This window comes from Xiphophorus couchianus, chromosome 19 (genome assembly GCF_001444195.1).
Source record: "Xiphophorus couchianus chromosome 19, X_couchianus-1.0, whole genome shotgun sequence".
In the NCBI taxonomy this organism is placed as follows: domain Eukaryota; kingdom Metazoa; phylum Chordata; class Actinopteri; order Cyprinodontiformes; family Poeciliidae; genus Xiphophorus; species Xiphophorus couchianus.
Genome location: NC_040246.1, coordinates 8,933,000 through 8,960,993, shown reverse-complemented (window position 1 = coordinate 8,960,993; position 27,994 = coordinate 8,933,000). Strand labels below are relative to the sequence as shown.

Here is a 27,994-nt window from a genome sequence, read left to right as displayed (position 1 = left end):
CCCTAAATAAAATCTAGTGCACTAAATTCCCTTATGAGTCATCAAAGTCTACCTGCGAGCAATTTAGTCTCAGTCTAAATCCGGTTGTTCCAACCCGAGAAAACTAGAGAAGTTTTTACTAAGGACCAAGCAAGACGCCAGGCAGGTCAGGGATAATATTGGAAAGAGTATAGCTCTGCAGAAAACCTAGTAAAACATGGCTTTCTACCTTAATTTGATAAGAACAGAATTAACTGGAGAAGCAGCCAGAGCTACATATTTTAGCTCTGGACTCTGAAATGATTAATCTGATTAATTGTGAATAATTGATTACTGAAAAAGTTGTCAACTACTTTAAAAATCAATTAATTGTTAACTGGAGGACTCAGACACTAAAAAGGTAATTTACTGAAATATACATATTCAGAGTAGCAATTAAGTCAAAACTGTATGGAAAATAATTTTTTTAATTTAAGATAAAAGAAAAAAAAAAAGACATGTTTTAGCCAAAACGTCTTAAGAGGCATAGTTTTAGCTTTTTGAAAGGAAACTTTAAGAAGTACCTGTTCTGTTTGCTCCAAGCCATTTAGATGTAACAGCAAACATGAGGAAGAAGGGGCTCTGGTCAGATGAAATTAAAACTGAACTTTCTGGCCTGCATGCAAAAAGCTGTGATATGGAAAACTAACACAGGACAAAATCCTGTACACACCAGTGCCTAAGTGAAACATGGTGTTGGCAGCATCATGCTGTGGGGAGGCTTTTCCTCAGCAGGTTCAGGGCAGCTGGTCAGAGGTGAAGGAAAAAAATTTGAGACCGGGACAGAGGTTCATCTGCTCGCTTGACAACAACCATAAACATACACCCAATAGAATAATTTAAACCAAACCATATTTGTGTCTTCAAATGGCTCAGTCAAAGTCCAGTCATAAAACAAATAGATAATCTGTGTGGTAAAAGTATTTAATCTGGCTGCACTTGAGCTATTATGTATAGAATGGGAAAAATTAACTTTGCATATCCAAAAAGATTACTGCAGGTTAAGGTGGTTTGAAAAGTATTGACTCACCACACTTTACAGGTTTTACTTTGTAAAAACAATTCCTTCAACATCACAGTTATTTGCTACTTTGTGCTGGTCTAAGGGGTTAAGATGAACAAGTTGTTCTATGACATGAAAATTTACAGATTGAGTTTTATAAAAACATTCTCCAATCTGAATAGTGCGTGGTTGGTAGAAGTGTTATCTTTTAGATAACACTGCATTATGGCTGCTCTAACAGGAAATGCAGTTTGAAAACCCAAGCATTAGCATTAAATCAATCAATCAATCAAGTTTATTTGTACAGCACATTTCTGCAACAAGGCAGTTCAAAGTGCTTCACATCATAAAAACACAAAAATACAAAGTCATAGAACACACAGTCAACAATTGAAGCATTACAGGTACCTTCAACCTAGAAGCTGCCTGGACTTGTGCCCAAAAGTTAAAATCTCAGATAAGCAATTGTGGGCAAGAAGAGACTGATGCAAAGCAGTAATAAGCCTTTATTATACGATGTACTGTTCCTCCTCTATACTCCCCTAGGGTTCCAGAGTCTAGAGAGTGAAAAAAAGATTATATCTTCCCAGCTAGCCAGCTCACCTCTTGTGTAAGAATACTGGGTGGCAGATTGCTGAGTTCGCAAGCCTCCTACTAATTGGATGACTTTGAAACCTTTGGCTCTGTACAGAAAAATATTGCTTATCAAGACCCAAAGCTGCCAACTCAAGTCCATCACAACTTAAATAGCACTCAGTACACCGCAAGCCAAAGACTACTCCAGCCATTCCTCAATTTTAGCAAACAGAAACTAAACCTGACTGATTTCTCCTGACTGAAGTTCAAGCCATGTCTCAGAGTGCCATCCGTTCTAAAAGTTTCTCATCTTGCTTCAGCTTCTCTCTACCTATGAGACACTGAGTGAAGCCTTAAACTGTCGGTCTCTACAGGAAGACCCAAGATTATCTAAGCAACTGGAAGCGACAGGATATCACAAGAAGGGTCTTGCTTGGGTTCAGCGAACAAGCGGCAGCAACGGTTCAGTCATCAACACCAATCGACACTACGCATCTCTCATCTCTCCCAGAACAGAAGCTAGGTCGGCCGTTACACGGCAAGGGTAAACACACTGCTTCATCATGATTTTTTTTACAAGTATAATAAGATTAAGAAATATGGTGGAAACTTTGGCTGAATTCGGAACAAGTATTTCTTGTTAGCGTGACAAAGGAGAATTCTACAAATAACTCAGATGTTTTTGACAAATGGTAATAAAAAGAAACAATAGCCAGCACTTGACAGATGTATTTTTAAGGTAAGGTATGTTTGCTGAGGACGTAATGCTGACTTATCTGGTTTGACCTGCTCTGAAACACAGATAAAAGCCACACAGACAGCAGAGTAGCACGCCCACACCTTTGTTAATGTCCTCAATGGCCCGGCGCACTCCCCTGTCAAAGGCGCGAGCATCAGCAGGGCTCTGGAACGTCAGTCCAAACTTCTTGTCATTGATTCTCCAGTGGTGGAAGATGGGGTTGACCTTATTGTATACCAGGTCTCTCTGCAGAACACATTCCAGCACCACCTGAACAGACACAGTTTTTCAGTCAACAAGGGTTACATGGCAATAGATCCAACTGTGCAACAGACCTGATTACAACATTCAGGGAACATTTAGACCTCATCTAGAAACAAATCAATGGTAGGTCTATAACTAACTCAGATTAGGTGTAAATGTTTGATCTGCAAATATCCCACGCAGTCCTCATGTGGGGCACAAAAAGTCTGTAAGTCAGAGAGACCTAAAGCAAGACCTAAACTGATATTTTATTGTTCTTATTGTTGTACTACAGTCTTACCTCTGCTTGCAAGACAAATTTTTCCTATTGGAGGCTAATAAATGATCTTATCTTATTTTATCTTGATATGATAATATCGTAACAGTAACATCAATGAGTGTAAAAACTACAAGTATTTTGTTTATTTTAGGGGGCAAAACTGACTTAATGAAGGCAGAAAGTAGAAAAGCATTCAAATTTTTTGTCGTTGCGGATGAAAACAACATGCATTCTGTTGAACATCAAACTGAAAGAAGGTTACTGCACTTTCGACTCGCTTCCAGAAAGGCAAATAGTTATTTGGAATATTTCCACTCACAAATAACACAGACAGTCATAACTAAAGGAGCAGCACCCATAAAAATTAAGGTATTGCTGTTGAAAAACTTCAGTAGCTCTGGCTACCAGAGCAGATAGCCCAGCTAATTTACCTTGTTACACTCCCAGTGTTAACCCACAAAGATGAGGGAAAAGAAGTATAAATTGTGAAATAAACGCTACATTTCATGGGTGTTTCTGCTACAGTTTTGGTTAAATCTGAGTATTAAGGGAAATACAATGCTGAAGATAGCTCTTATACATGGAATAATCAATAAATAACACTATTCTGGCAATCCAGTGATTGATAGCTGTGTTTGCCTGAAATAAAAATAAAAACTTTTTTTTTAAAATTAAGAACAACAAACTACATTTCTTCAAGGTTACTACATCATAAGGATTTAATCTCATCTCATCTTGGTCATCCTAAAAGCTGAAGAGCAGTGGTTTCAGGAGACCAGGTGTGTGTGGGAATGTTTTAAAGCCAGGAAGCCCTGAGAGCAGGGCGGAAAAGAGGCTGTGCTTCCAAAGCCTATTATTAATCGGGGCTACTGGGCTGCCTGCTGGTCTTCCTCTGGGTAGATTAAATGAAATGAGAGACGGCCATTACCCTCGGTGAGATTTTCACTGACATGCACGAGAGGTGACTTAACCGAGTGTGGATGTCGGAGCACGCACATGGTGACACAAAGGACAAGAATGAGTAAATACTGTAGCCGGTGTAATTAAAATGAAGACACTGTCTGTAATCTGGGGGATAACGGCTCCTAGCCAGTACTCGATGAATACGAGTATGCGCAGGTCTGAATATTGGAAGAGATTGAAAATGTTGATGGTGAGTTTCACGAAAGAGTGGACATGTCATTCTATCTGGGCGAGCTGCTTTGTAACCTCTCAGCATGTCCCCGTACCTTTCTTAAAGAAGAAAAGAAGGGCCAAGGGTTATGCTTGTGTGTTTTCCCAGAGCTGAAGGATAAAGGGAGGGAAGACGAGAGGGATGGGGATGTGGAGAGGATGGGGTGACGAGGCGGGATGATGGGGGGAGAAGGAGGGGTGCGCATAGTGCCTCTGGGGGTGACTGTGGAGGCGAGACTGAATGGAGCCAGAGCTAGTAAGGTGAGCGTCGCAGCAACGCCTGACAGAGGAAGAAATATCACAGTTGCATGGCAGGATGACACTTAACACCACATTCCACAATGTGCTCAAAGAAAAGAGCAGAGGATGAGGAGCCACCTTTCCAGAAAAGCAGACAGAAAGCGAACACAGACAGGATGTGTTAAATGAGGTGAGGGACAAAGGCGGCTGGATGCGAGATCCGTGTAGAACGGTGATATTGTAAGACAAGACCGATTGGGATCAAACACAATGAAACAAAGCAGGGAAAAAGTAAACCAGAGAATGCACTGGACGCCGCTTTGTATCGAGAAACCTCATTTGATGGTAATTTTTAAAGAAATACCTTTGAAAGCTAAATGTTAAAATTTAGCCTGCTAATATGAGTCAAAATGATTACATGAAACATTGAGATACAGCTATTCAGAGTAATCCTAGACACCACCACATTTACGGCTCAAAGGCTACCTGTGGTGAAAAGTAAGGTGCTGAGGCCGAGAGCTTAGTCAGAGATTTATTATAATCCAAGAGCTGGTACGGTCAGTTAACGTCCACCAATTAGATCTGTAGTTTTAGGAGAGGCAAGAGTGAGAGAAAGGGGTGGAGAGGAGGGAGAGAAGCAGGGAGGAAGTCGGCGAGTGATTGGTGGCTATATGGAGAGCCAGCTGAGTCATCACCAGCACACTCTGTGCCGCATCACTGCGCTTATAGACAAAACCCTTCCACCTCTTTTCTTCCGTCTCCCATCTTTATGGCTCCACCTCCACTTCCTGCTCTTTGATTAGAAGCCATTCTTTTCTTTTTGAATTCCTCTCGCATCTTATGTGTCCTCAGTCACCTGATAACAGCTTGCAAAAAGACTCACATTTTGCAATTCTGATCTGCTTTTTGTCTGTCTACGTGGAGCTGCTGCTGCTTAATTCAGGCTGGAACATGTACTTAAATCACACAGTGCCTTGGAAAAGTATTAAGACTCTAATGTGTCACAAACACAGGCTTCGATGTATTTATTTTATTTATTTGATAACGACCAGCACACACCAGGGCATAGTTGTAAATTAGAAAGAAAATTATAACACCTTTTCATAAGGAGGAGCAAAGAGACTCATTGGATCTCCAGAGATCCATAGGTCAGGATGAGGTCAATTTCAAGCTTTCTGCTTGATAATCAACCTCAACAGTAAAGAGCATGGTGGTGGCAGCATCATGCTGTAAGGGAAGGTAGTATGAGCTGATGGGAAGATGAGCATACTGGGTGTTACTGGCAGAGCTTTCAATCAAAAAAAGCCTTTTCCACCAAACCAGCTGCAGCACTTAATTGGTTCTGGATGTTACTAAATAGTTCTTCATGTTTGAACCCAGAGAAACTCTGGACCTGGCACCGAAAACAAGTGCTGCATCAGAACTAACATGCTGCTGGGGCAGACGAAAGAACCACTTTTGTCAGAAGTTAGGGGCAGTGGGGAACGGCAGCGATGTCTGAAACTCTGTAGTAAAATTTCATTTTTGATCAGTCAAAATAAAAAAATACTTCTCCAAAGTACAGGTTTGCTTAACTCTCAAATAAAAACAAAAGCCTTTCTGCTGTAAAAATGTGGCAACAAGAAATTCTGTAGCAGCAGGCACTGATATTGAGTGTTTCTTCCTCAATGTCTAACATTAGTATGTGGTTTGCTGTTTTCTTGGAGTCAGCCCTCAGACAGTCGGTAGCACTGAGGTTGACGCCAACACCCTGGCACTGGGTGGCATCCCGACAGATCTACATATGGCCGTGTGTTTGTTGTGGCGACTGGGGACCCTGGCGGTGATCAGGGTGTTTCACCACATCCCAGAACAGTTGCCGGGGTCTCTGAACCACGTCTACGCCGCGTCTGAACAACAGCATTCTCGTCACACCCTTTTCCTGTGCCACACGCGTGCTTGTGTAGCAATGCACAAAACACGAACCCGTCGCAGACATGAAACACGCGTAAATAAGCTCAGTCAATAAAGATGAAAGCGGTGATTCAGGCGCCCGTGTAACCAGGCTCTAAAGTCAGATAGTCTGGGGTTGCCAGATTCTGTGCATCATGGTGGCCTCTCCTCTGTGATCTGGCATCCAACATTTCTCGAACCAAGAGATTTATACTCACATTACCACAGAACAAAGATATTCTAAACTTTATCTACTGGATCTGGCTTGCATCTAATGTGCACAGTAATGACAAGAAATTCAGCTACTCAAGAAGAAATAGACTGATAATACGGAATATAAATAACTTCAACTTCTTTGCTAATATCTTACGTATTACTGTTTAACACAGCATAAAAAAAAAGTGGTTTAAATCATGCATTTCAATAACTGTCAAAATGTTACACTTTTTTCTTTTACAAACATTTTAAATAAATGCAAACTGATTATACTCTGAGCAACTTTTATTTTTGAAGAGCTCTGAGAGAAAACAATATTCACAGTGTATTTCATTCGCACACATCCATACTTATAGCAGCGGAGCTGTCATGCAAAAAGCAGCTCCATCTGTTTCCTGGAACTTGGTGTTCAGTGTGCCAGAGAGGCAACACACAGAGGTCAGAGATCAAACTGCTGACTATTACTAAAGGACAACTCAGTCTAGGGCATAAAAGTAATTAGTAAGAAGCAAAAACAACAAACACTCAATCTGTGATATATATTACCTCAGCTAACTGCTCTTTTCCTTTCTGCATTCATAAAAAAATGTTTTACTGAAGGAAAATATTGTGTTAAATCTTCCAGAATCCTGCCATGCTTTTTGAGTTTCTCACATCCCTCATCCCACATTCTCATCTGAGTAATGTGGCCTTCTCCCTGATGAAGTCATCATGCATCACAACATCACGCAGTTTGCTCCTATTTTCAGTTACCTGCGCCATAGAGGAGAGCCAAAACACACTTCCTGTGTGGCTGAAAGTGTGAGTGAGGCAGCAAAGGGACCGGAGTCTGAGAAAGCTGGGCTCACAATGATCCTGCTCAACAGAACACACTGTTTATCATTTGCACAAATTATTGTGCTTTAAAGGGCACGTCTGGATAGAGTGTAAAAATTAATATAAATTTATTTGTACAGTTCCTTTCAGAATTATTTGACAGACTCCTGGTGTAGATGTGATCTTCGTTTTGGGATTTTAATGATTTATTTGAATCATCTTTTGCCAGAGTGGAGTAGTCATACACTAGGTGTAAAATTTTGAATTTTGTGTTACATTTCTCTCATCTGTACAGTCAAATATGTGCATATGTCCCATCTGAGCCTCTAACACACACATCATCAACTTTTTGCCATTATTCTCTCTTGACATTTCACTACTCTTGCTATCAGGACAAGTAGAGTTCATAAAAAATTGCTGATTTCCTGAAATGATCCCACTTTTAAAGGTTCTGGCAGAAAGTCCATTCCAGATGCTTAATGTTAGCCCAGTTCATCCATTCAAAAAAATATCTTGAGGTATGTTTAGGATCATTGTCAATAGTTTAATCATTTAGCTGCTGATACTTCTCCTTTACTTTTCCATCCACATGTATAATGTTACGTTTAACATTTCACATTAACTTCTTTAGAAATACTTATCATTGTGTCTAAGACGCTCCGTCTTCATCTTGCCTAACCGTACAGATTCTTCTGGAATAGAGAATATGTTCTTGCCTTTTCCTATTAATGGCAGACTTGAGCCCTGGTGATTCCTTGGCTGTTTATCCCGGATAGTTTCTTTAATTTATGCCGGCGCAGTGGTGATGAGCCTGAATAACTTGATAATATTATTTCAAACTGGAGGTCTCAGAATCTGCTCTTTAGAAATGACTTCAGACAGCTTTTTGGGTAAATCTACAATTCGCCTTTTCGGGTTTTCATTGAGTTTTTTGGGGTATTCCCATTGGTTAATTGATGGAGTGCTGTCAAATAAACCCTTCTAATGCTGAAAAAGACAAAATCTACTAATGTTATTTATCACCAACTAAAAGTTAATAAGGTTTTAAGATAACAGTACATCCTAAAACACCAATTATTTAAAGACTTGGGAGAATGTATGTATGAGCTTGTATTGATAAGAAAACCCCACTTGAAATTCAACCATTTTGCTCAAACATTGTACAATCATTCCCCACTAAAGGCTACCATGTAATCATGCGTTTTTCCATTGTATGCAGACTTTTCAATGAAACTGCCTGCATACTATTAATATGATTTTATGTAATGCAGTGAATTCATGGTGTAGGCTTTCTCTCACCAGTTTGTCTTTAAGTCTTTCGCCCCTGATGTGAAACTCCACAGCGGTGGGACTGGGACTCGGACTGGGAGTGGAACTACAGGGGCTGAGGTTACTGCCGCTTCCTCCGCTGCCTCCGCTGCCTCCGCTGTGGGTGCTGTTGTTGTCCTCTGCCCGGCTGACCTTGTAGACGGTGACACAGCTAAGTCCTCCACCCCCCAAGGGAAGCCACCCACCGCTGGAGTCATCCCGAGTCATGACCACTGCTCTCACACGCGCATAACTGTCACTGCATGAGAGCGAGGGAAGAAGACAAGTAGGGGGGAAAAGAATGAAAAGAAATGGAGTTAGCTGCACTGTGCAAAACAAGTGATATTTACAAATTTGCTGCATTTATTCCCTTGTTTGCATCACCTAGATCCCATAGCTTTAGCTGACATACTATTTGTACTAAACCTAAGACTAGGATGAGAATCTTCCCAAAGAACATATAAGGTTCTAGTTTACATTTGGATACTGACAACAATAGCACAGGTTTGAGACTGACCGATTTATCATTAGCTAAAAACTAGTCAAAAAAGTATTATGCATTATACTATATTTGCTATGATGTAACCGAGTACAGTCACAGGTGCAATAAAGACACAGCTGGATAATGAAGGGTAGATTTCCACAGCAATATTTCACAAAATGATAAACATAAAATTCTGTTTTGTTTTTTTATGACATCACTGAAGGTTCAAGAGTCTAGCCTTCAGTGAATATTTTGGTGGACAAGCAACATTTCACAGATTTCCACGTAACTCTGAAATATTGAATTCCACTCCAGTCTGACTTGGTTGTCGTCTGAAACCGTTGCGTTCTATTAGGGTCAAATGTTGCCACATATGATGTCGCCAGAGTCAGATAAACTTGAACATTGTTTTTGACAGAGTTTTACAACAAAACAGTAAAACAAACATTTGACCGGGACATGTTCTATAGGTGACAATCTACATCTATAATGAGTTTGGTTTACAAAGCATTTTGGCTAGTCGTTTTAACAAAAAAAAAAGAAGTATTCTTTACATCAAGAATGTGTTTACTTAAAAATCTCTGAGAGCAGATTTGCCTAAATTCTGCATCAGAAGTGTTTTTTAGTAACAAATCAACTCCATTTGAGCATTATAGATGTAACATATTCAAGAAACACATAGGAAATAAAGAGAAAATGACAACAATAATGTTCCTAAATTCATTGTGTCATCTTTCATAACAGGCTAAAAGCTGTCTGAAGTTGTCAGTGTATCTTTAACCCCAGCCAGAGGGTGACTGACCATGTGGTTATGTTCAGTCTCTGGCCACAGCTGAAACCAAACATTTCAATGAAAGCAAAGGTTTTTAAACTAGATAGTACATCATACTCCCCTCTCCCCTTTGAATCACAAAATAAACCTTTTAAGACAATCCTTTCATATGCATATCATATCACATGTATAATAAGCTGCAATTAAACACCAATAAAAATCCAACAGCTTACATGAAGTAACACAGTTGACATTTGTAGTCAGATTTAAAACAAATGAGATGTACACTTAAAGGTTTTTCTCTTAATTTGTTTTCGATTTTCTTGGAGTTTAAGCAGATATAAATTTTCAGTCTGAGTATCTACACTGAGTAACAATACGTCCCAGTTCATTCAACATATAAAGCAACAAAAAGTATATATATTTCTATTGAGGGATTTCTGTGGACTGCAACTCAGACCAGCGTTAATAACCAACACCAACATGTTCTGATGGAAATGCAGCTCAATGTTAATCATAGTGTGTTCGGAAAATGGCATGGTTTGTGTTTTAACGCCATCTTTACTTATGATCTACTTTTAAGATTTTTGAAGCAGGTGAAAAGGATGACACCCTTGAAGGAAAAGCCGAATGTATTTTATCATTTCTCAAAACTTCTTAACATAAAATTCTGCTAACAAACAGCAAGCTTTCTGTCCTAGTAAATAAATAGTTGTAAGTAAACTGAAGATTGGTGGTTTTTCAGGTTAAATCAATAAATCAAGTGAAAAGTTAAAAGCACAACAACCGCCATAAAGGACTTAAAGGCAAAGCTGAAGCACTGTGTATGGTAAGAGTAAAACAGTTTGTTTGATATCTATTCCAATAACTGCTCATTTAAAAATCAAAGATTAAGTTTGACTTTGCTCCTCTTGTTTTCTCACCTTTAGTCAGATCGTTCCCTGATGAGGTAACAGTGAACAGGGCCATCGGAAATGACAAAGGTCAAGGCGTGTTGAGGGCTAGTAATACATTAAAGACGAGGAAGATTACCAAACCAAGCAGAAAATAACTCAAGATGTTTGCGAGCAGATGACTTCCTGTGACAAACTGTTCTCCGGTCAGTTTAACCAGCAAAGATGATGTCAGAATGTGAAGCGTTTGTAAAGAATGTCACGAGCAGCGGCCAAATGTGAATCAGACACCAAGCGAGAGGATTTTCACTCCCAGTGACCGTATCTGCCTTCATGTGAAAGCTCTTGGCACCAAGAACACAAGAGCACAACATTTATAAAAACATAATAATAGATCCCACTGGCAAAATCAAACGCTCACCATCTTCAAGAGGAAGGGGATTATTTCTATTTGGTCATTAATACACAAGTGTACCATTCTGAAATAAAACTGGGACACCCAGTCATATTTATCAAAAAGACTTTGAAACAAGCAGTTCTAAACATTACTTTTTCTATTCACAATATTAAAGCGATTTGTCCTTGATATACTGAACTGAATGATACTGCAATAGATATTCTTTTAAAATAAGCAATATAGAAACCTTTGTTTTTAAATTGCTATAGGACTACAAGTATATGTTGAGAAACTGAGAAAAGAGTAGTACCTTTAGGACAACCAACATCCCAGACAAAACTTTCTGTTAAAAGTTGTATAAAAATCCAACAATTGACATTACTTAGAAACACAAGCAGACTATGACAGGAAATTTGAAATTTTGTCTCATCTTGTTTATTTATCCAATTTAAATCTGTTCTATTGTTCAAGTCAATAATTTAATCTACAGTACTAACAAAATTGACAACACAGAAACTAATTAGCTTTATAAATAATATGAATCAAGCAGGGCTTTCTGTACCTTCTAGAGTTTAGCTGTGTGTTTGAACTCACTGCTTTGCAGCCAAAGAAATGCAGCAAATCATTGAGTATGCTGCACATTAAAATACGGACGAATGATTTGCACAAAAAGAGCCAGCAAGAAGAGAAATGAGGAACTACAAAATCTAATATTTCCCTAAGAAGCTTGAAAACAGCATAAACTTAGCAAAAAATAGACAGCTATATGTGGAGTTATAGGTGACATAATTTGAGGCTTTATCATAGCTAATTGACAATACGTATCAATATGTATCAAGATGTCAGATGCACCACACAAGGTCACACTAACCACAATGTTCTTCAACATGGAAAGTATGTTGAAGAACTCACTCCAAGTGAGTTCATTTCCTTGTCAGTGAAGTGTTTACAAATTAAGTCAGAAAAATTGCAAAAAGGGCGAGACGTTAAAGTGAACTTTTTTTTTACTGAGGAATGTCGGACATTCATTCAGGTTGCAACAATATAAGACTTTGCAAGTCATTTTGCCCTTTCACATTTTGATGTTGAGATAATTAGCAGCAACAGCTAAAAGGATGAGCTGTTCAAGCACACTGATCTTTGCGTCATCAGAGACGTCTCATAAGAAAACGAATGGTGAAATTGACCCAGGAAACCGTGGGAATGACATAAAAACACCAAATTAACCGTGTTCTAGTTGGTACAGGTTGGAAAACTCTTTTGCTTTTTGTGCAGGCTAACTACAGTTAGCAATACAAGCCAACAACAATGTATTTCTCTATATTTTACACTGGGAAACGATGTAGCAACATGTTCTCTAAAGGAATGTTTGATAGTATTGTTTGTGAAATATTTATTCGGACGGAAATCATCCAGTGCAAAGAAACGGAGATCAGTAACTATCACTGACTGTTATCAGCAAGGCAATTATATTACATTTTGAGCTTGGGATTGGTAAAAAGAAATTATGTGAAAATTGTCTCCTCCAAGGTCATTTCTGTTACGTTTTTCAGCTTCAAACTTAAAAATGTTGACTTTGCAGTAAAAATGTTTTTCATATAATTAAATTACCTCCTTAAACCAATACGGCAGTGCCAAAGGATAAGAAGGAGGTTTTTCCTTTTTTTGCCCTTAAAATTTTAGAACAAAAACCCCCGGAAACAAAAATCGTGTAGTGCTGTCATTGTAGTAGTATTTTGATCTAAGGAATAACATAGGAATTTACCTCAATGATGAACATTATTTTATTCAGGCTAAAATGTTAACTCTAAAATATTTTCAAATGACTAAGTCCTTACCTTACAGTGCATCATCTCTTTCTCTATGGTGCTGCGTCACCTACGATATCCTACTATAAATATTTGACTTCTCATGGCAGGAAGGATTTATTTTGACAAAGTTTATTACAGTTTTTAGAGAAACTTGACCAAGATCTGCATCAGCAGGTCAAAAAAAGAGATTGAAAACTGGACATATTTGAAATACTAAATATAGACATGCCCAGTTGTCTTTAGATTTGGACCCAACTGAAAAAACATTTACCAAATTTTATATTCCTAATCATTAGCCTTTTTAATAAATTTTCAAAAGTTGAAAATGTACCACCAGTTAAACGCCTAGATAGGTTAAATGTGTTGCCCGGGGCTTATTTGACAGCAACTAGTCATGGGAAACTCAGAAAACAGGAAAACCTCAACAAACTTCCCTTTAATAACCACACATAGAAAACACCCCATTCTGATGATATCTAATGACATGAGTGACAAAGAAACGGTCCAAGAGAACTTCGTTCAATCATGAAAAATAAGGTTTTGGGGCACCACAGCAGGCAGTGATTGGGATATGCTGCTGCTGCTACTCTAACACCCCTCTACGGACACCAATAAATGGATGCGGGAGCTGGGTGCAGAAGGGGCTGTCAGTCAGACAGGGGTCCCTGGGGTGAACAGAAGGCAGGCGGTGGTGTCAGTCAGCCATGACCAGAGCACAATGACCAGGGCCTGACCCTTCAGGCCTCCCATCATACACATGCCAGCAACCATGACACTCTGAGGGAGGGGGGGGAGTCGTGAGAGGAAGTTAACCGGACAACAGATATGCGGATCTTCTTAAATAAAAATTTTAAAACCAAAGAATCCTTTTTACTTACTTAAAGAGTTTAATCTGTAGGGTGTGTGCCACAATTCTACAAACAACACATATTAACTTTATAAAGCTGTCCCTTTAGTCGGTGAACTTGCTTTCCTAAAACGCACAGTGCTCTGCATGCATCTATCAGTCCACCCTGTGCACATTCACAGCTCATCGAGGGATGGTGGAGACAAAAGCCGGCCTCCACGCCCCTTGCTGAGAGCACACAGTCAACTGGACACACAATTGTGAGCGGAAGCAGATCAGCTGGCTTTGGCATGCAAGAGAAAAAAGGGGGTGGGAGGGAGGGAGTGGGGCAGGATGAAAGAAAGGAGCCCCCAATTCTGAATTATTCCAAGTTATTCTGCTGGATGACTGACTTCATTTCCGTGCAAAGCAGGGGGAAAAGAAAACCGAGGGGGTGATGAGACTGAAGCCGAGGAGGACAGGGAGAGGCAACTGTAAATAAGGATCGCGAGTATGTCTGAAGGAAAACTTAAGAAAAAGATATAAATAAAGTATTATAATAAAGTACAGATTTTTAAACTATACAGAAAAATCATCACTGAAAATCAGGCAAAAGTGTGAAGAAAATCAAATGTCGAGTGTGGTATGTGAAAACTTATGTGTGAATATTCATATAAATTTCTAAAAGCAAAAACAAGTCTTGGAAATCATCACAAAAAGAAATATTTTTCAAAATTCCAACTGAGGTAAAGTTACAAACTAGTTACACTATTCTAATACACAAAAAAGCACCACAGTTGTATTTCTTATAGTTAACCAATAATAATAAAAAAGCAAAGTAGTAAATATAGACATAGATTTACAGGAAAGAGAGACTGGAGAAGGATGTGCAGATCAGGGAGACATGGGCCCTGAGGCCACTTTCTCCAGTGTGTGGTGGAGAAGGGGGATCCTGGGACAACCATTTCCTAAGTGGACAAAGTGACCGTTTGTCTGCTGCTCCGGCCCATAGCTCACTGGGCTCCAGCATGCAATTATGCTCTGCTCCCGTCTCAGTCTTGGGTTTTCCAACCCAAAGGGGAGTGGTGAAGAGGAGCACAGAGGGTTGAAGGGCTGGAGGGTTCTGGAGGACGGGGTGGGCAAGAGGGTGGCGAAGAAGGGAAGATGAAGAGAGCGAAGAAGAGGAGGAGGAAAGGGGAAAGAGAAAGGATGTAGCCAGACCCCTGGTTGCTCGCCAAGTCACCCTCCCTTTCCTCCACTCCATCTCCTCCCCCTCTTCTTCCACACAGGCCCTCCCCGGCTGCCTCTTTGTACACAATGGCCGCTTCTCTGCTGAAATTTCACGTTATTGGATCCCGGGCCTGGAGTTTTGTCCTCCCACAATGTCCAGGCAGCAGAGCATGCTGCAAGGGAGACACACTTTGCAAGCTAAAAGCTGGAAAACCATTCGTCCTTTCATTAGCATCTGAAAAGAACAGAAAAGCTGCCTCCCCCCCACCCCCCCATCTCTTTTTCTTCCTCCATCACCCCTTTTCCTCCCCATCTTTTCCTCAAATCAAAACCTGAGGAAGGCTGTGAAGCTCAGTCAAGGTCTGCTAGACCACTTTGGCTCGTTGAACTTTTTAACAGACGGCCAAAAAAGAAAACAAACAAAAAAAAATACATCATTAAAATATCATTGGAGAAAATAAACACAAGCTACTTATCCCAATCCGATTCTATAGATTATCCGCAGAAAGAAAAAGCTATTACCGGTAAAGTAGGTAAAACATGGATTTCTACGTCAAAAGCTACTTTGGCTGTGTGACTCATTCTCTTTGCCTAAAAGAAAATAACGCTATCTTCAACAGTTATGTCAAAACACAATGATATTTATATAATTATGTATTTCTGACTGATTTCATATTATGGACATATTTACTTTTAGAGTATAAGTGGGCATATCAAGGTTTTTAAAAATCTACAGTTCCACCATACTTTTACTGCTATTACAATTTATTTAATGAGATATTAGAAGGCAAATTGGGGATGTTTGGTCTCCTCTACATGTTGCTGCTGGCTGCCAGTCAGCTGGCTGAAAAGAAACTTCTCCACCTTTCTTGCTGAAGACTCCCACTTACTCATCCATACTTTGCGTACTCTGTGAGCCTTGCAGTGTGTTCACACTGTCTGCAGAAAGCTGAGATTCATAGTCAAGCATACCAATTGCCTACATTTCTCATGGCAATTTCCTTCATTTCCTACAATCTGAATGGAGACTGACAAGTTTGATGAGCTGGTTGGGGGCTTTGAGTCCACTTTGAGTATGCGCAGACCTCCATGGAGTATGTATTTTTCCAATGTTTGGAAATCCTTCGCAAGGAATGCAAATAGTCGTGAGACAGAAAACCCATCACTCTCATTGAGGTCACATTTTCTGAACACAACTGCCAAGCTACATATCAGCTAAGTAGGCAAATGCAGGTCGATTACCCAAGCATAGCACAATATTTAATCAAATAATCTTAGAGATGCACATTGTCAGATTGTTTAAAAAGTTTTATTTTGCACACTCGCCAAAAAACAATGTGTCTAATATATCAGCAATAAATATCATATCGACATCGGCTGACTTTTGCTTTTTATGCTTGTGTTACCCTAATAATAGAGTAATATAAGGCAGAATATTCAGCTCAGCTCAATAAACACTTTCCTCTGGATGTTTAAGTTTATTCTTTACAGTAAAAAAAAAACAGTAAATAAAGACTTTAGATAACATTAATATGACCATAATAATTAATATGTTGAATTACTTTAACTGCAGCAGTAATGACTGTTGCTTTTCTGTTCTAAATATATTCAATTAGATCTGGTGATACATTCAAGGTACACTTTATGTGTCACTGTTGGGGAAACTGTTGTATTTTTACTCAAGGTTATTAAACCGTGAGAATTTCACAGCGGCCCAAGCCTTGTAGATTCATGTAACCTTACATAGACATGACATTACTGTAGACATGACATTTCTTATTTAAGCAGATATAAGAAATGTATTAAAAAGAAGTAAGCAATATTGCTTCTACTGTAATGAAATGTGTTTTTATCATTAATGTTATCTTAATGATAAAAATAAAACATGGAACCTGGCCATGTATTCCACCCGTGCATCTAATCTGAATGGTGTAAACAAGCAAACTAATTGGTCTCAGTCCCAGTTTAAAGAACCAAATGCAAACTAAAAGAAGACACACAGAAGACAAAAACCAGCATGGTTTATGGTTAGCTGTGCAAGCTGCAATATACATTCATAGTAAAAGTACTTTTGAAGAGGCTGTCTGTTGGCCATTAATAAAGTAGTTTTGAAGAGGCTGTCTGTTGGTCATTAATAAAAGCAGATAGAAGTGTGAACGCTAAGCAGGCAACACAAGCTTGCTTACACTAGCTGCAGTGAAAACTAATCCGCTGGTTATAGAAAGAGAAGTGAAAGAAAAATTTGCCCCATCTCTTCTCAACACCTCAGGCTGCTGGTGACTCATCTCCCTCACAAGAACATTCAGCTTAGCTACCAACTGACTAAGAAAAAAAGGGAAAAAAACAAACAAAAAAAACCCCACAAGCCTAATCTGCTGCTGCTGCACGACACAGCAAAACCTAAATGTTAATGGTAGTTTTGGTAGCATCTATGGCAGACAATCTTTCCATGCCAAATTAACCTGCATTCCATATGGAAACTGGACAATCATCATGAGATCTCATCGGGATGACATCTTGAACAATAATTTTCAAATCAAACCGTCCATTGCTGGACTGGGCCTGCTATCCCGACATCACAGTTCCAACTCCCGCTGCCCCGTGGCATACTATAAATCTAAAAAGAATCCCATATGTGTATCAAATGCCAGAAACCTATTCTCAAACATTCATCAAAGCCGCATATTGAGAGGATCTTAATTCGAACCACAAGCATTCGGTAAATTAAAACCTTACGCTTGCCATTACAAAAAGAGGAACCACGAAACTCAACTGCAGCGGCTTCTCTGCTCGCCTTTGATGTGAAAGCAGTCCCACAGGACCAGGCCGTGTAGCTGCGGGAAAAAAAACAGTCAGTATATCTTTTGAAGCTACTTAGGAATGATCAGCCATCACACTGAGATGGTGGCCTATGAACTGCCAAGACGAGCTATAAAACGAAGATGATGAGAGTATAGTTACATAAGTATAGTCAAATATTCAAAGCTATAGTTGACCATTCTGGACAAAGACATCTCATTCAAGCAGGAAATGTCTTGCAATTTGATGAGTTAGGAAACAACTTTAGTAACCAATTGAGTACTAAATATAGTCAAAATCTGATCAGACATTTACAGGGCAGATGAAAATACAGGCGTGAACACTTATCTTCTGTTGAAATTTTGGCAAGGCTTTAAATTTTATATAACAGCTATTACTTTTTCTTACGTTCACCAATCCAGGATCAGACCTTATCTTTTCCAGAAGCACACATGGCAAATGCTTCTATAAAAATAAAGATGCAAGAACATGTGCAGCTGTGTGTATACGTGTACGCGCAAAGACACATACACAGAAACCCCTTCCTGTTTTCAAAGCGTTTGGAAACTCAATCAAAGACACAAGGTTTAGGATTTACATCTGTGCCCTTTTATGTCTGTGGCTCAACAGGAAAGAACCATCTTAGCCCAGCTGCAGAAAACAGTTCCCAACCAGGCCCAGCCTTCTTGCTCCTGCATGCAGTACGACTGAAAACAATATCTACAATTCAGTCACTTTGTGTTAGAAGCAATTCTTAGAGGCATTAAGATATGGTCTGTGAGCATCAGAGGCCCGACTGGACAAAGAAATAAAGACAAGCCTCCTGCTACGTAGATGCTATGATGCAGACAAACTCATATACAACTCAAGTCCACGTGTGGTGTAGAGTAGACTACTAACTCCACACAATTCATTCATCTTTTAAGAAAAGTACTTTTCTAATTCGCTACTGACATTTCGTTCCACTTAATGCATGCTCCTAAAATACTTGAAGAGGAAATGAAAATGGTAAGAAGGAAGTAGGTTAGGTTTAAAATACAGAAGATCCAAGCCTTAATCTGACCACGGGGATGGAAGAGTCCATTACAACGCAAGGCAGGTTTCATTTTGATGATGCATCCCAACCACAGACATCACAAGACATCTGTAGATTCATATAAAAAACTAACCATACTTAACAGCAGAATAGTTTGCCACTACAATACTGGGTCACAGAGTTAGTCCATAAAAAGACAAACAATGCCGATTACAAATGTTAACCTTTATGACATAAAGTGAGGTTTTAACTGCCTGTGAAGGGAACAAAACACTGAGGATATATCATGTAGGCACTGTTGTTATACGCAACCTCAGGTTTGTCAAATGAAATATTTTGTTAGCTCCTGTGAACCACATTCATCACAACCAACTCTTCCTCAAAAGAAAACAGAAGCAAAACCAAAGACGTGTTTGAGTGTTCAGCTCAAAAGAGAGATTGCCCTGGGGTAAGATGTGTCTGTAACTTATATTCAACCAGTTAAAATGACTAAAGCTGTTACAAGCATGGATGTGTACTGAGGTTTCAAAAAGCTACAATTTTAATAAACAGCCACAATCATGATGTTATCATGCTTAAAAACAGAAAAGAATGACTGTATTTGAAAGACAGTCATTGGGTAGCTTATAAGCACTTCCTCAATCATTTAGTCAAGTTTCTGAATCAAAATCAGAAAAGCTATAACTGTTAGATTATAACTGTAAACCAAAGATCAACATTTAAATAAAAGCATACATATCATGCTATTACATTTCAGTTTAAAATATTTAAATAATTTGATAAAGTGAAAGTAGAATATTTTTAATCAAGGTCATTATATCATCAAAATCTCATCCAGTCACCAAATGGAGGCCATGTTCAAGAAACTGAAATAACCGCAAAATTCACTGACTATTGAAAGGTAAATGCATGAGCTTGCCATGAGCTCCACAGAATGAGTCATTACCCAGGCCATAAAGCATGCTAACAACTGAAGAAGTCATATACCCTTGTCATTTTGAGACATGATGGGGGTTGTTCGGGAAGAATGTTTTTGGGAAGCTCTGCAAAACTAAAGGGAGTGAAAACAGCTCATGTGTGATAAGATCAAGACACCCACATAGGCAGCTGGAACACTGAGCTTTCAAATCAATCACACAGATAGGAAGCGGACAGAGAAAGCAGACTGAAGATCACCTGACTGGCAAAAGACAATATGGCAGGAATCGCAAACAATGAGGCCATACCCAGAGTATGTGTCAGTCAACTGACATTCTCTAAGTAAAAAACAAAAATGTATGAGGGCATGTAAAATATCTGCAATATCCGTCTGAAGGTGCAGACTGGCAAGAATCTATTTGATATTAAAGAGGGGAACTCTCCACACATGCCGAACAAGACACAAACCAGAATCTCACAAGGCTTTATGAGCTCTTTGTGTAATTTCAGTTTTGTGAACACCACTGCACCAAGGCCAAGGAACATGTTCTCAACAAAGGCTGTGCTGTGTGTCTACAACAGCTTGGTTTACCCAACCATCTTTTAGACAAAACTACCTCAAGGCCATTGCTGCTTGAATCTTGAGGCAATTTTAAAATCCATTTATGAAGACTGCAAGCTTAAAAGACACATACAGTATCTCACAAAAGTGAGTACACTCCTTGCATTTTTGGATAATATTTTATGTTTTCATTGAATAACACTATTTTGATACAGTGTAGTCATTGCTTGTATTCTGCTTATATAAAAGTAAATTGGCTGAAACCCTCAAGATAACATCTTTCAAAAGTAAGGACACCCCTATGTTAGAATGTCCAAACTGTGCCCCAGGTTTCGTGTTTTTTGCGGCCACTATTATTTTTTAGAACTGCTACATCTCTCTTGGGCAGGAAGTTCACTAGAGCTTCACAGATTGCTCCGGATTCCTCTTCCACTTCCCCATGATGACGTCATGAAGCTGCTGGACTTTAGAGACCTTGCATTCCACCACCTTTAAGGAATAGGGTTTAGACATGCTTGGCCAATCCAGAACCTTTACTCTCAGTTTCTTTAGTAAGACAGTGGCTGTCTTAGAGGTATGTTTGGGCTCATTATCATGTTGGAATACCGCCCTCTGGACCAGTTTCTGAAGAGAGGAGCTCAAGCTTTGCTTCAATACGTCACAGTACACGTTGGCATCCATGGTATCCTCGATGAACTGTAGTTCCCCACAGCTGGCAGTATTTATGAAGCCCCATGAAACCATGACGACCAATTTGATGCAGTGTGCAATGTAAGGTCTAAACAACAACTGGCTGACATCCCCCTTTTCACTTAGGGGGTACTCACTTTTGTTGCCAGTAGTTTAGACATAGATGGCTGCTACAGTTATACAACCTGTAGACATTATTTTACATTGTATCAATGTCACATCTTCAGTTTTCACATGAAAAGTGATTTTTTTTTTAGTACACACATTCATGAGAGACTGTATACTTTTTTAGAGGTAAAGCTTGTAATACAAACCAAACAAAAAGTGAGAAAAAGGTAGCGGACAACAGCCAAAAGTCAAAGACTGGTGATGACTCTTTGAATGCCAAAGTTGGGCATCAATGCACAACACAATGTCCAATTCGAGTCCATTAAGAAGAGATTTTTATGGTGATTTGTCCGGTAAGAAGGAGGAAGTCAAAGGAAATTATGTCTGATAGAAGCAGGACTAACACTCTGGACCCAGAGATTTATCAAATCTCTGTGACTAGCCTAATCTGTCTTTAAGTCACCACAGTGGTAGATAAAAGCTGTTTTTTAAACTTATTCCCAACTCTGGTTCTCCCACGTCCTTCATGTTTTAGGTATCCCTTGCTGCCAGATGCCTGACTTAAATACCAAGGTTGATTAGCAGGTATTGGATGGCATACAGAGGAGGTCAGGCAATGATATAACTCAGGTGTGCTGGAACAAAGTCACATCTAAAACTTGTAGGCCTGAGAACTAGGGTTGGGAACCACTGTAAACACTAAAATACTAGTCATATTCAGATAGACAAGTTCTGCTCCTGTTCTGACTGGCATTGTTACACTGATGTGTAAGGTCACATCAGCACCTTCCTTCCAACTGTGCCACCAAAACAGCCTGCTTTATACTAGTCAGCTGTGAGATGGTTACCAGTCTCACTTTTCTCCATATAATCAGATATAATCACTAGTAAGGGTTTAGCTATTTATATATACTACAGAATCAGGTGGCAGCTGCAGCCAAATGTTTTCTCCTGTAATTGGCTCAGACACTGAGGAGAAAGTGAGCTACAGCTAAAGCTAAATGAGTGCAGCTATTAATTTCATGTTATATGTGGGCATCAGCAGGTGTTTTGTTCTGAGAGAGGACACAAAAAGAAACACTAAACAAAGTTTTGTTTTTCATCTGATAAACTTCAAGTTTAAAACTAACAGGCACAGTTGCCTCAGTGGTCTGGCTGACTTCCTTGTTCAGCTATCTGTCATAGCTTTCACAATTGCTTCATAAATGATCTTTGTAGCAAGGTGGCCACACATCTCGCATTAATTTTTTTTAAACTAAGAAAACAGTGTATTCTATGTACAACAATGACCCATCAGACACTCCAGATCCGTATTACACGCAATCATTCATGCATGATACTTGCTTCCTGTTTTTAAGAGAATGTGGACATAAGGGCTTTTGTGTTGCGAAAAAGTGTTTAAAATGACAAGTCCACAAATCTAATTATGATTATGTATTTTGTTACTTGTGGTATTTATAGCTATTTGCTTTTACAACATAATGAGAATTAGCCAGTCAAAGAAAATATGTTTTCCTTAACACTTGTCAGCAACCTGTTAGTTGAGCAAGATTTATTCAGGGATTCTGAGTTTATTGGGAAAGACTTTTTAGAAATAAGCAACTGACGTCCTCCAAGATCTAAATACACCTGGGCAATGGGAAAAACCGAAACGTCTTCAAAAAGAAAAACGAAAGACAACCTTCACTCCATACTCTGTAGCTTCCATTACAATGAATCATACCACTGGCAGAAAGGTGGTGGAATCATAGCAACAATGTTCGGATCGCTTCATCATGTTCGCTGCCGCCATCATGCAGCATGGAACAAACCCAGCACTGTACTTAAAACCCACTGATAATACATAAGCCCACGGCAAAAATTCCCTCAGTGGGGGTTGTTGTGGATCCTTGATGCTGTTCTAAGGAGACGGGTAAAATTTTACAAATGCTTATGGGTTTGGGTTTTTTTTCTCGTCTTCAGGCAAAAACAATGAGAAGTTTTATCTTATTTGGTAGCATCACACATAAAAAGACAAAACAACAAAAAATACTACATTAGATTTAAATTAATCAACACATACAGTATGTGTCAATTCTGCACTGGATAAGGTGAAAAAAGGACAGCATGGCAAATGTTACATAAGATCACAGAAGTGCACTTCAAGGACAAAACCCCATGCATTAAAATCAATCAGCACCACAAAGGTCAGATATAAGAAATTGGAGAAGAAATGGGTGTGTTTCAGTCATCTAACCATGACAATGTAAATGGCTGTAAAGGACATTTTACTCCCTCTGTGGCAAAAAGTAAATCCTCGGAGATGGGGAAAATGATTATATGTCGTTATGACCCAGTCATATATATATATATATAAACCCTTTGCCTCTGTGTTTATATGTGCCCGCGCAGTATTTAACCCAAAAATGCGATCGTCGGTGGCGGTGCAATGCGAAACAGTGTACAGTACTGTGAATGGGCAGGCAGGTACTTTATGAATGGAGGAGATCATGTGACCGCAGCACCTCCCGAAGCAGATATTTCTCACTGACTGTCAACAAGCGCTCATGGGGGGGAATCGGACCCATTAAAACAATAGCTAAACCCGACCAGAAATGCGTGCGACGTGTACGAAAAGCACGACATGTACAGATTACAGTCAGTGTCGGCGGACCGCGTTGATAGGTCGTGAATGTAACGCCGTTTCACGGCGTTTTTATGAATGGGGTTCGTGATATGTAAATGTGCGCGATTGAGAAAAAAAAAAGTCATCTTCTTCTCTTATAAATGTCGCCATAGTCATGAATAGTTTTAATTTAATATGTATGACTGGTTATGAAAGACTAGATTTAAGCTCAAGGATTAAATACAGGATTTAAATGCACGGGAAGGTGCCGAAATCATGACGGACAGCAGTTGGCTACACACAGATCTACACTGTCAATATAACGCAGTGTGTCCATAATGTACTCAGACTGACAGATATCTCAATGTATATTTAAACTGGACTTGACTCGTCTACTCTAAACATACGTACATTTAAAGAGGCGATTAGTACAATACCATTATTATTATTATTATTATTTAAAAATGAGTTTAGAAATAATTTTTCCACCTTATTGAATAATTCTAACATCACTGTGGCTTCAATACAGAGGCCTAATAAAAATTCTCCCATCGTAGGTGTCAAATATGTCAAAACAAGAACACGAGCAGGCATGGCATTGTTTCCGTATGTACACATGTTATTACAATTATAACAAATCTGTGCTCTTGTTCTTCCAATAGTCCATAAACAATTAGAAGTTAAATTCTGTATTATAAAAGGCAAAGCATAATGATGAAATACCAACGCAGCAGAGTCAGAAATGTCACTGGGACGGCGTGTAAAAGCACATATTAATACCTAAAGGTACCTAAATACTAATCTGAACTGTATTTATCTATGCTACTTGAATATATGTATACGTCTGTGCATATGTAAGTGAAAAGTACTCACTCGTTGTTTGTATTTGTTGAATCTTCACTCATTTTTTCCTCACGAGGATCCAAATCCTAGCAATAGCATCGACGACGCAGTGACGGCGGGATAAAATACCACAAAAATCACCATTTTCCTTCATAAAAACGAATAAACCTTATTAAGGACGTCGGATGAACGTTGTAGAAAGAGGGGGCATGCCTAACCGAGCGTCCCCGAGAACACCGAGGGAAAGCTAGCTTAGCTCTGCTGGCTGGGACTAGTGTACAGCAGCGAGGAGGAATGACAGCCGTTGATTCATTTTATCCTCCCTGGAAGTAAAATCCGACCACAACAAATGAGCCAGCGGCACCATCCTCCTTCAACAAACGCACAGCAGATCCTCGCTTTGCAAGAGTGTTTATAGATCCTTCAAAAAAAAAAAAAGAGAGAAAACGCAGAAATCGCCGTAGACTTTTTAACGTTTGGCAGGTTATTTACGTCGAGCATCCGTTCGCCCAACTTCAGCTCCAGGACGACACTTGAAAAAGCGCTGTGCAGCGGCGGCTCCGTCAACGTGTCCGAGTATTCTGCAGTAAAGGCATCCGAAGCAAGCAAACAACAACAACAAAAATTGTCTGTTTTCAGTGTGCATACACAGGGAACAATCAATCAAATACAGACATGAAATTTCCAGGAAAAGTTGGTGGACATCTGCTTTTATCGAACTCCATTTTCAACTCGGAGGAGGAGGAGGAGGAGGAGGGGAGGTAAAGGGGGGATGAAACATCGGAAAACTGGGCGGATGTGTAGACCCTCGCTCGAGAAAAATCGGATCCTTCCGCGACGTAGTGAAAACATGTCACACTTGCAAGAAAATATGCCCACCTAGCAAATAGAAAGTTCCGACTTGTTGAAGAGTAACTAGCATTACACTAAATCGCCTTCCTCTGTATGCTTGTGCGGTCAATTAGCTAACTTTGATGTGCAGGGGGGTTCACTAAAGTAGTCCCAACACTTCCCAAAAGAAGTTTGCCTTCAATCACGCATTGATATAGGAGGGAAGCGTCTGTGTGATACCACGCGAAGTAGAATATTATTAGGAGAAAGACTTGGGGCTGACACATGCACTCAGTCACAAAAATGTTTTTTTTTTTCTGTTTTACTTCATGCAGTCTTCTCGTGGTCGACCGCACCCGTACCACTTCTTAAAGTTTGCACGGAAACAATTGACTAAAGCTATATAAAGACACACACACACATATATATATATATCTGAATTACTTTTATATATACCATTTCGTACCTGAAACGGCTTGGCACAGTACCTGGAAACTATAGTATGAAAATACCAAAACCACAATGTAACAAAATGACTAAATACTTGGAATGAATGAAGGACTATTTTGTACATAAAAAGTTAGGTACAACATGGTACCTGAAAATGTCTGTCTGGTATCACATTGGCATGAAGGGACTTAGACTTTTAATATCTGACTTTTTTATGCATCATTTTGTGGCTAGAAAGATCAGATATGAAATTACAAAAATACAATATTATTTAATTCATGGGAAAAGTTTTCTACATGAGACAGTTGGGTATAAATGGTTTCTAAAAATAGTATTTCTTGAAACTTTTTCAGATTCAGATTTATTCAAGTCCCAAATGGGCATCTAATGTTTTTTGAGGTTGTATGTCATTCCAGGAAAAAAATAAAGTATGAAAAGGTACCCAACGTATGAATGCTTAAGGAGTAATTTGGTCTCCCACGTGTGAGTTTGTACCCTACAGAGGGAAGTTTAGTACCATAAACCATGAAATGCTTAACATTGACTAATAAATGAATAATCAAGTGATTCACCAGGGGTTAAGTACTTGGGTTCAAAGTAGGTTGTTTATTGGTACGAAATTGTGATAGGAAGTGACAGAACACCAACTCATGGTATGAAACTTGGAATTAGCAAAGGAACGAATTGAGCCGGAACCCAAAGTAAGACTAATTTATTTATGAGTTGCATGGTTTAAAATACGATGATGTCTCATGTTACCCATAAAGCGTTCTGAAACTGCCCCGCACATTTGTGGCGTTATAAGTGTATACAAATATAACATATTGTTAGTGTAAAAGAAAGATGTATAACAGATATAAAAGGTTTCTCTTATTTAAAATACTTAAAGAATGATGATAAAGTTATCCTATCTTGATCTATACATGAATTATCATTTAACAAGGAAAACTCACTGTTTCTATTTTACTTAGTGACTTTGTACAGTTTATAGGAAACATTCAAGTCTCTCTAGTAATGTTTTATTTAGTTATTTATTTTTAAAAAGCTACTTACAACAAATCCAGCAACATTTATTTTGTGTTAATTTTTTGAGAGTCTGACATGAAAGCATGCCTCATTCTTTGTTATCTGAGCAAGCAGAAGGTGCTTTTGTGGGCCTTTCCATCCCATAACGCTCACACGTGGTTTACTTCTAGCACAGCAGTCCATCCCAGCTGTTGTGAGTCTAGGAGATTGTTTACCTCTCCATGTCTAAACTGCGAACTACTTTTAAGAATGACAAATTTACATATTTAAGGTGTGTTCTACTCTACTCACTTATTTTGATCTGTTATGCATTAGTAGATCAACTTAGTAAGAGTTCAAAACTGTTATAAGAATTGTGATTGTAAAAGTTATTATGGAGAAAGAGCTTCAGTTTACATTTAGCTTTGGCTAAGCAACCATGCTAGTTCCCGAACTTTCACCTTACAAAGCACCCCTGCCCACACTATCTCCTTCAGACTAGCCAGCAGCAATTAGCAAGCACCTCGTGGAACTTTAAATCTGCTGAGCTCATCATACAAGCTACTTTGCAGTTCAAGGCAGGTAAAAACATTGTTAAAAGGTTGATTTAGGAGCTCTGCTACGATGACTTCCTGAAGGTGGGGTTTCAGAAAGAGCAGGAGTTTTTAAAGAGACAGAGGCCCAGTTTCAAAGCACAAATATCAAAGTAAAATTTTGTATATTTGATATATGTAGAGAGCATTTTTATAACAACTGAAGGTAACATAGTTACTTGATTGTGCTACAAAATGCCAGTATGTGCCTCGAAAACACATAATACTGCCCCTTTAAAAGGTTTACTGCTGTTTTAATAACATGAATGTTAAATTGCATGCCTTAATCACAAGCTAATTATTTTTTTTATCATTATTATCTGCCAACTGGTATCATAGTTACTATAGTAGCAGTAGACACTGATAGCAATGTACGTCTCAGCATTTTTTGCATTTAGACTTAAAATAACATGCTTACAAAAAGAGATCGCATAGTGCTATGTGTACCTCTGACTTAATGTGATACAATCCATGAGTAACTGGTAAATAGTTAATGTCTTTAGGTTTTGCTGTGTTTTAAATGCACGATATCCATAATGGATATTGAACTGTGCCAATAGGTGCTCTTCGCCAGTGGGTGCAAATTGTTATATTAAC

General features: G+C 39.0%; 1 protein-coding gene across 1 annotated transcript in view; it reads right to left on the bottom strand.

The window, feature by feature from the left end:
* The window catches only part of spred1 (sprouty related EVH1 domain containing 1), a 39,153-nt gene extending 13,830 nt beyond the window's left edge, over positions 1-25,323 (bottom strand). Inside the window, exons 1-3 of the mRNA XM_028000837.1 lie at positions 24,549-25,323; positions 8,536-8,803; positions 2,438-2,606 (exon numbers count right to left, since the gene is read on the bottom strand). Coding sequence (XP_027856638.1) covers positions 2,438-2,606; positions 8,536-8,803; positions 24,549-24,580 — 469 coding nt within the window. The 5' untranslated portion in view covers positions 24,581-25,323. The remainder of the gene's footprint in view (positions 1-2,437; positions 2,607-8,535; positions 8,804-24,548) is intronic.
* Between the last annotated feature and the right edge of the window lie 2,671 nt (positions 25,324-27,994).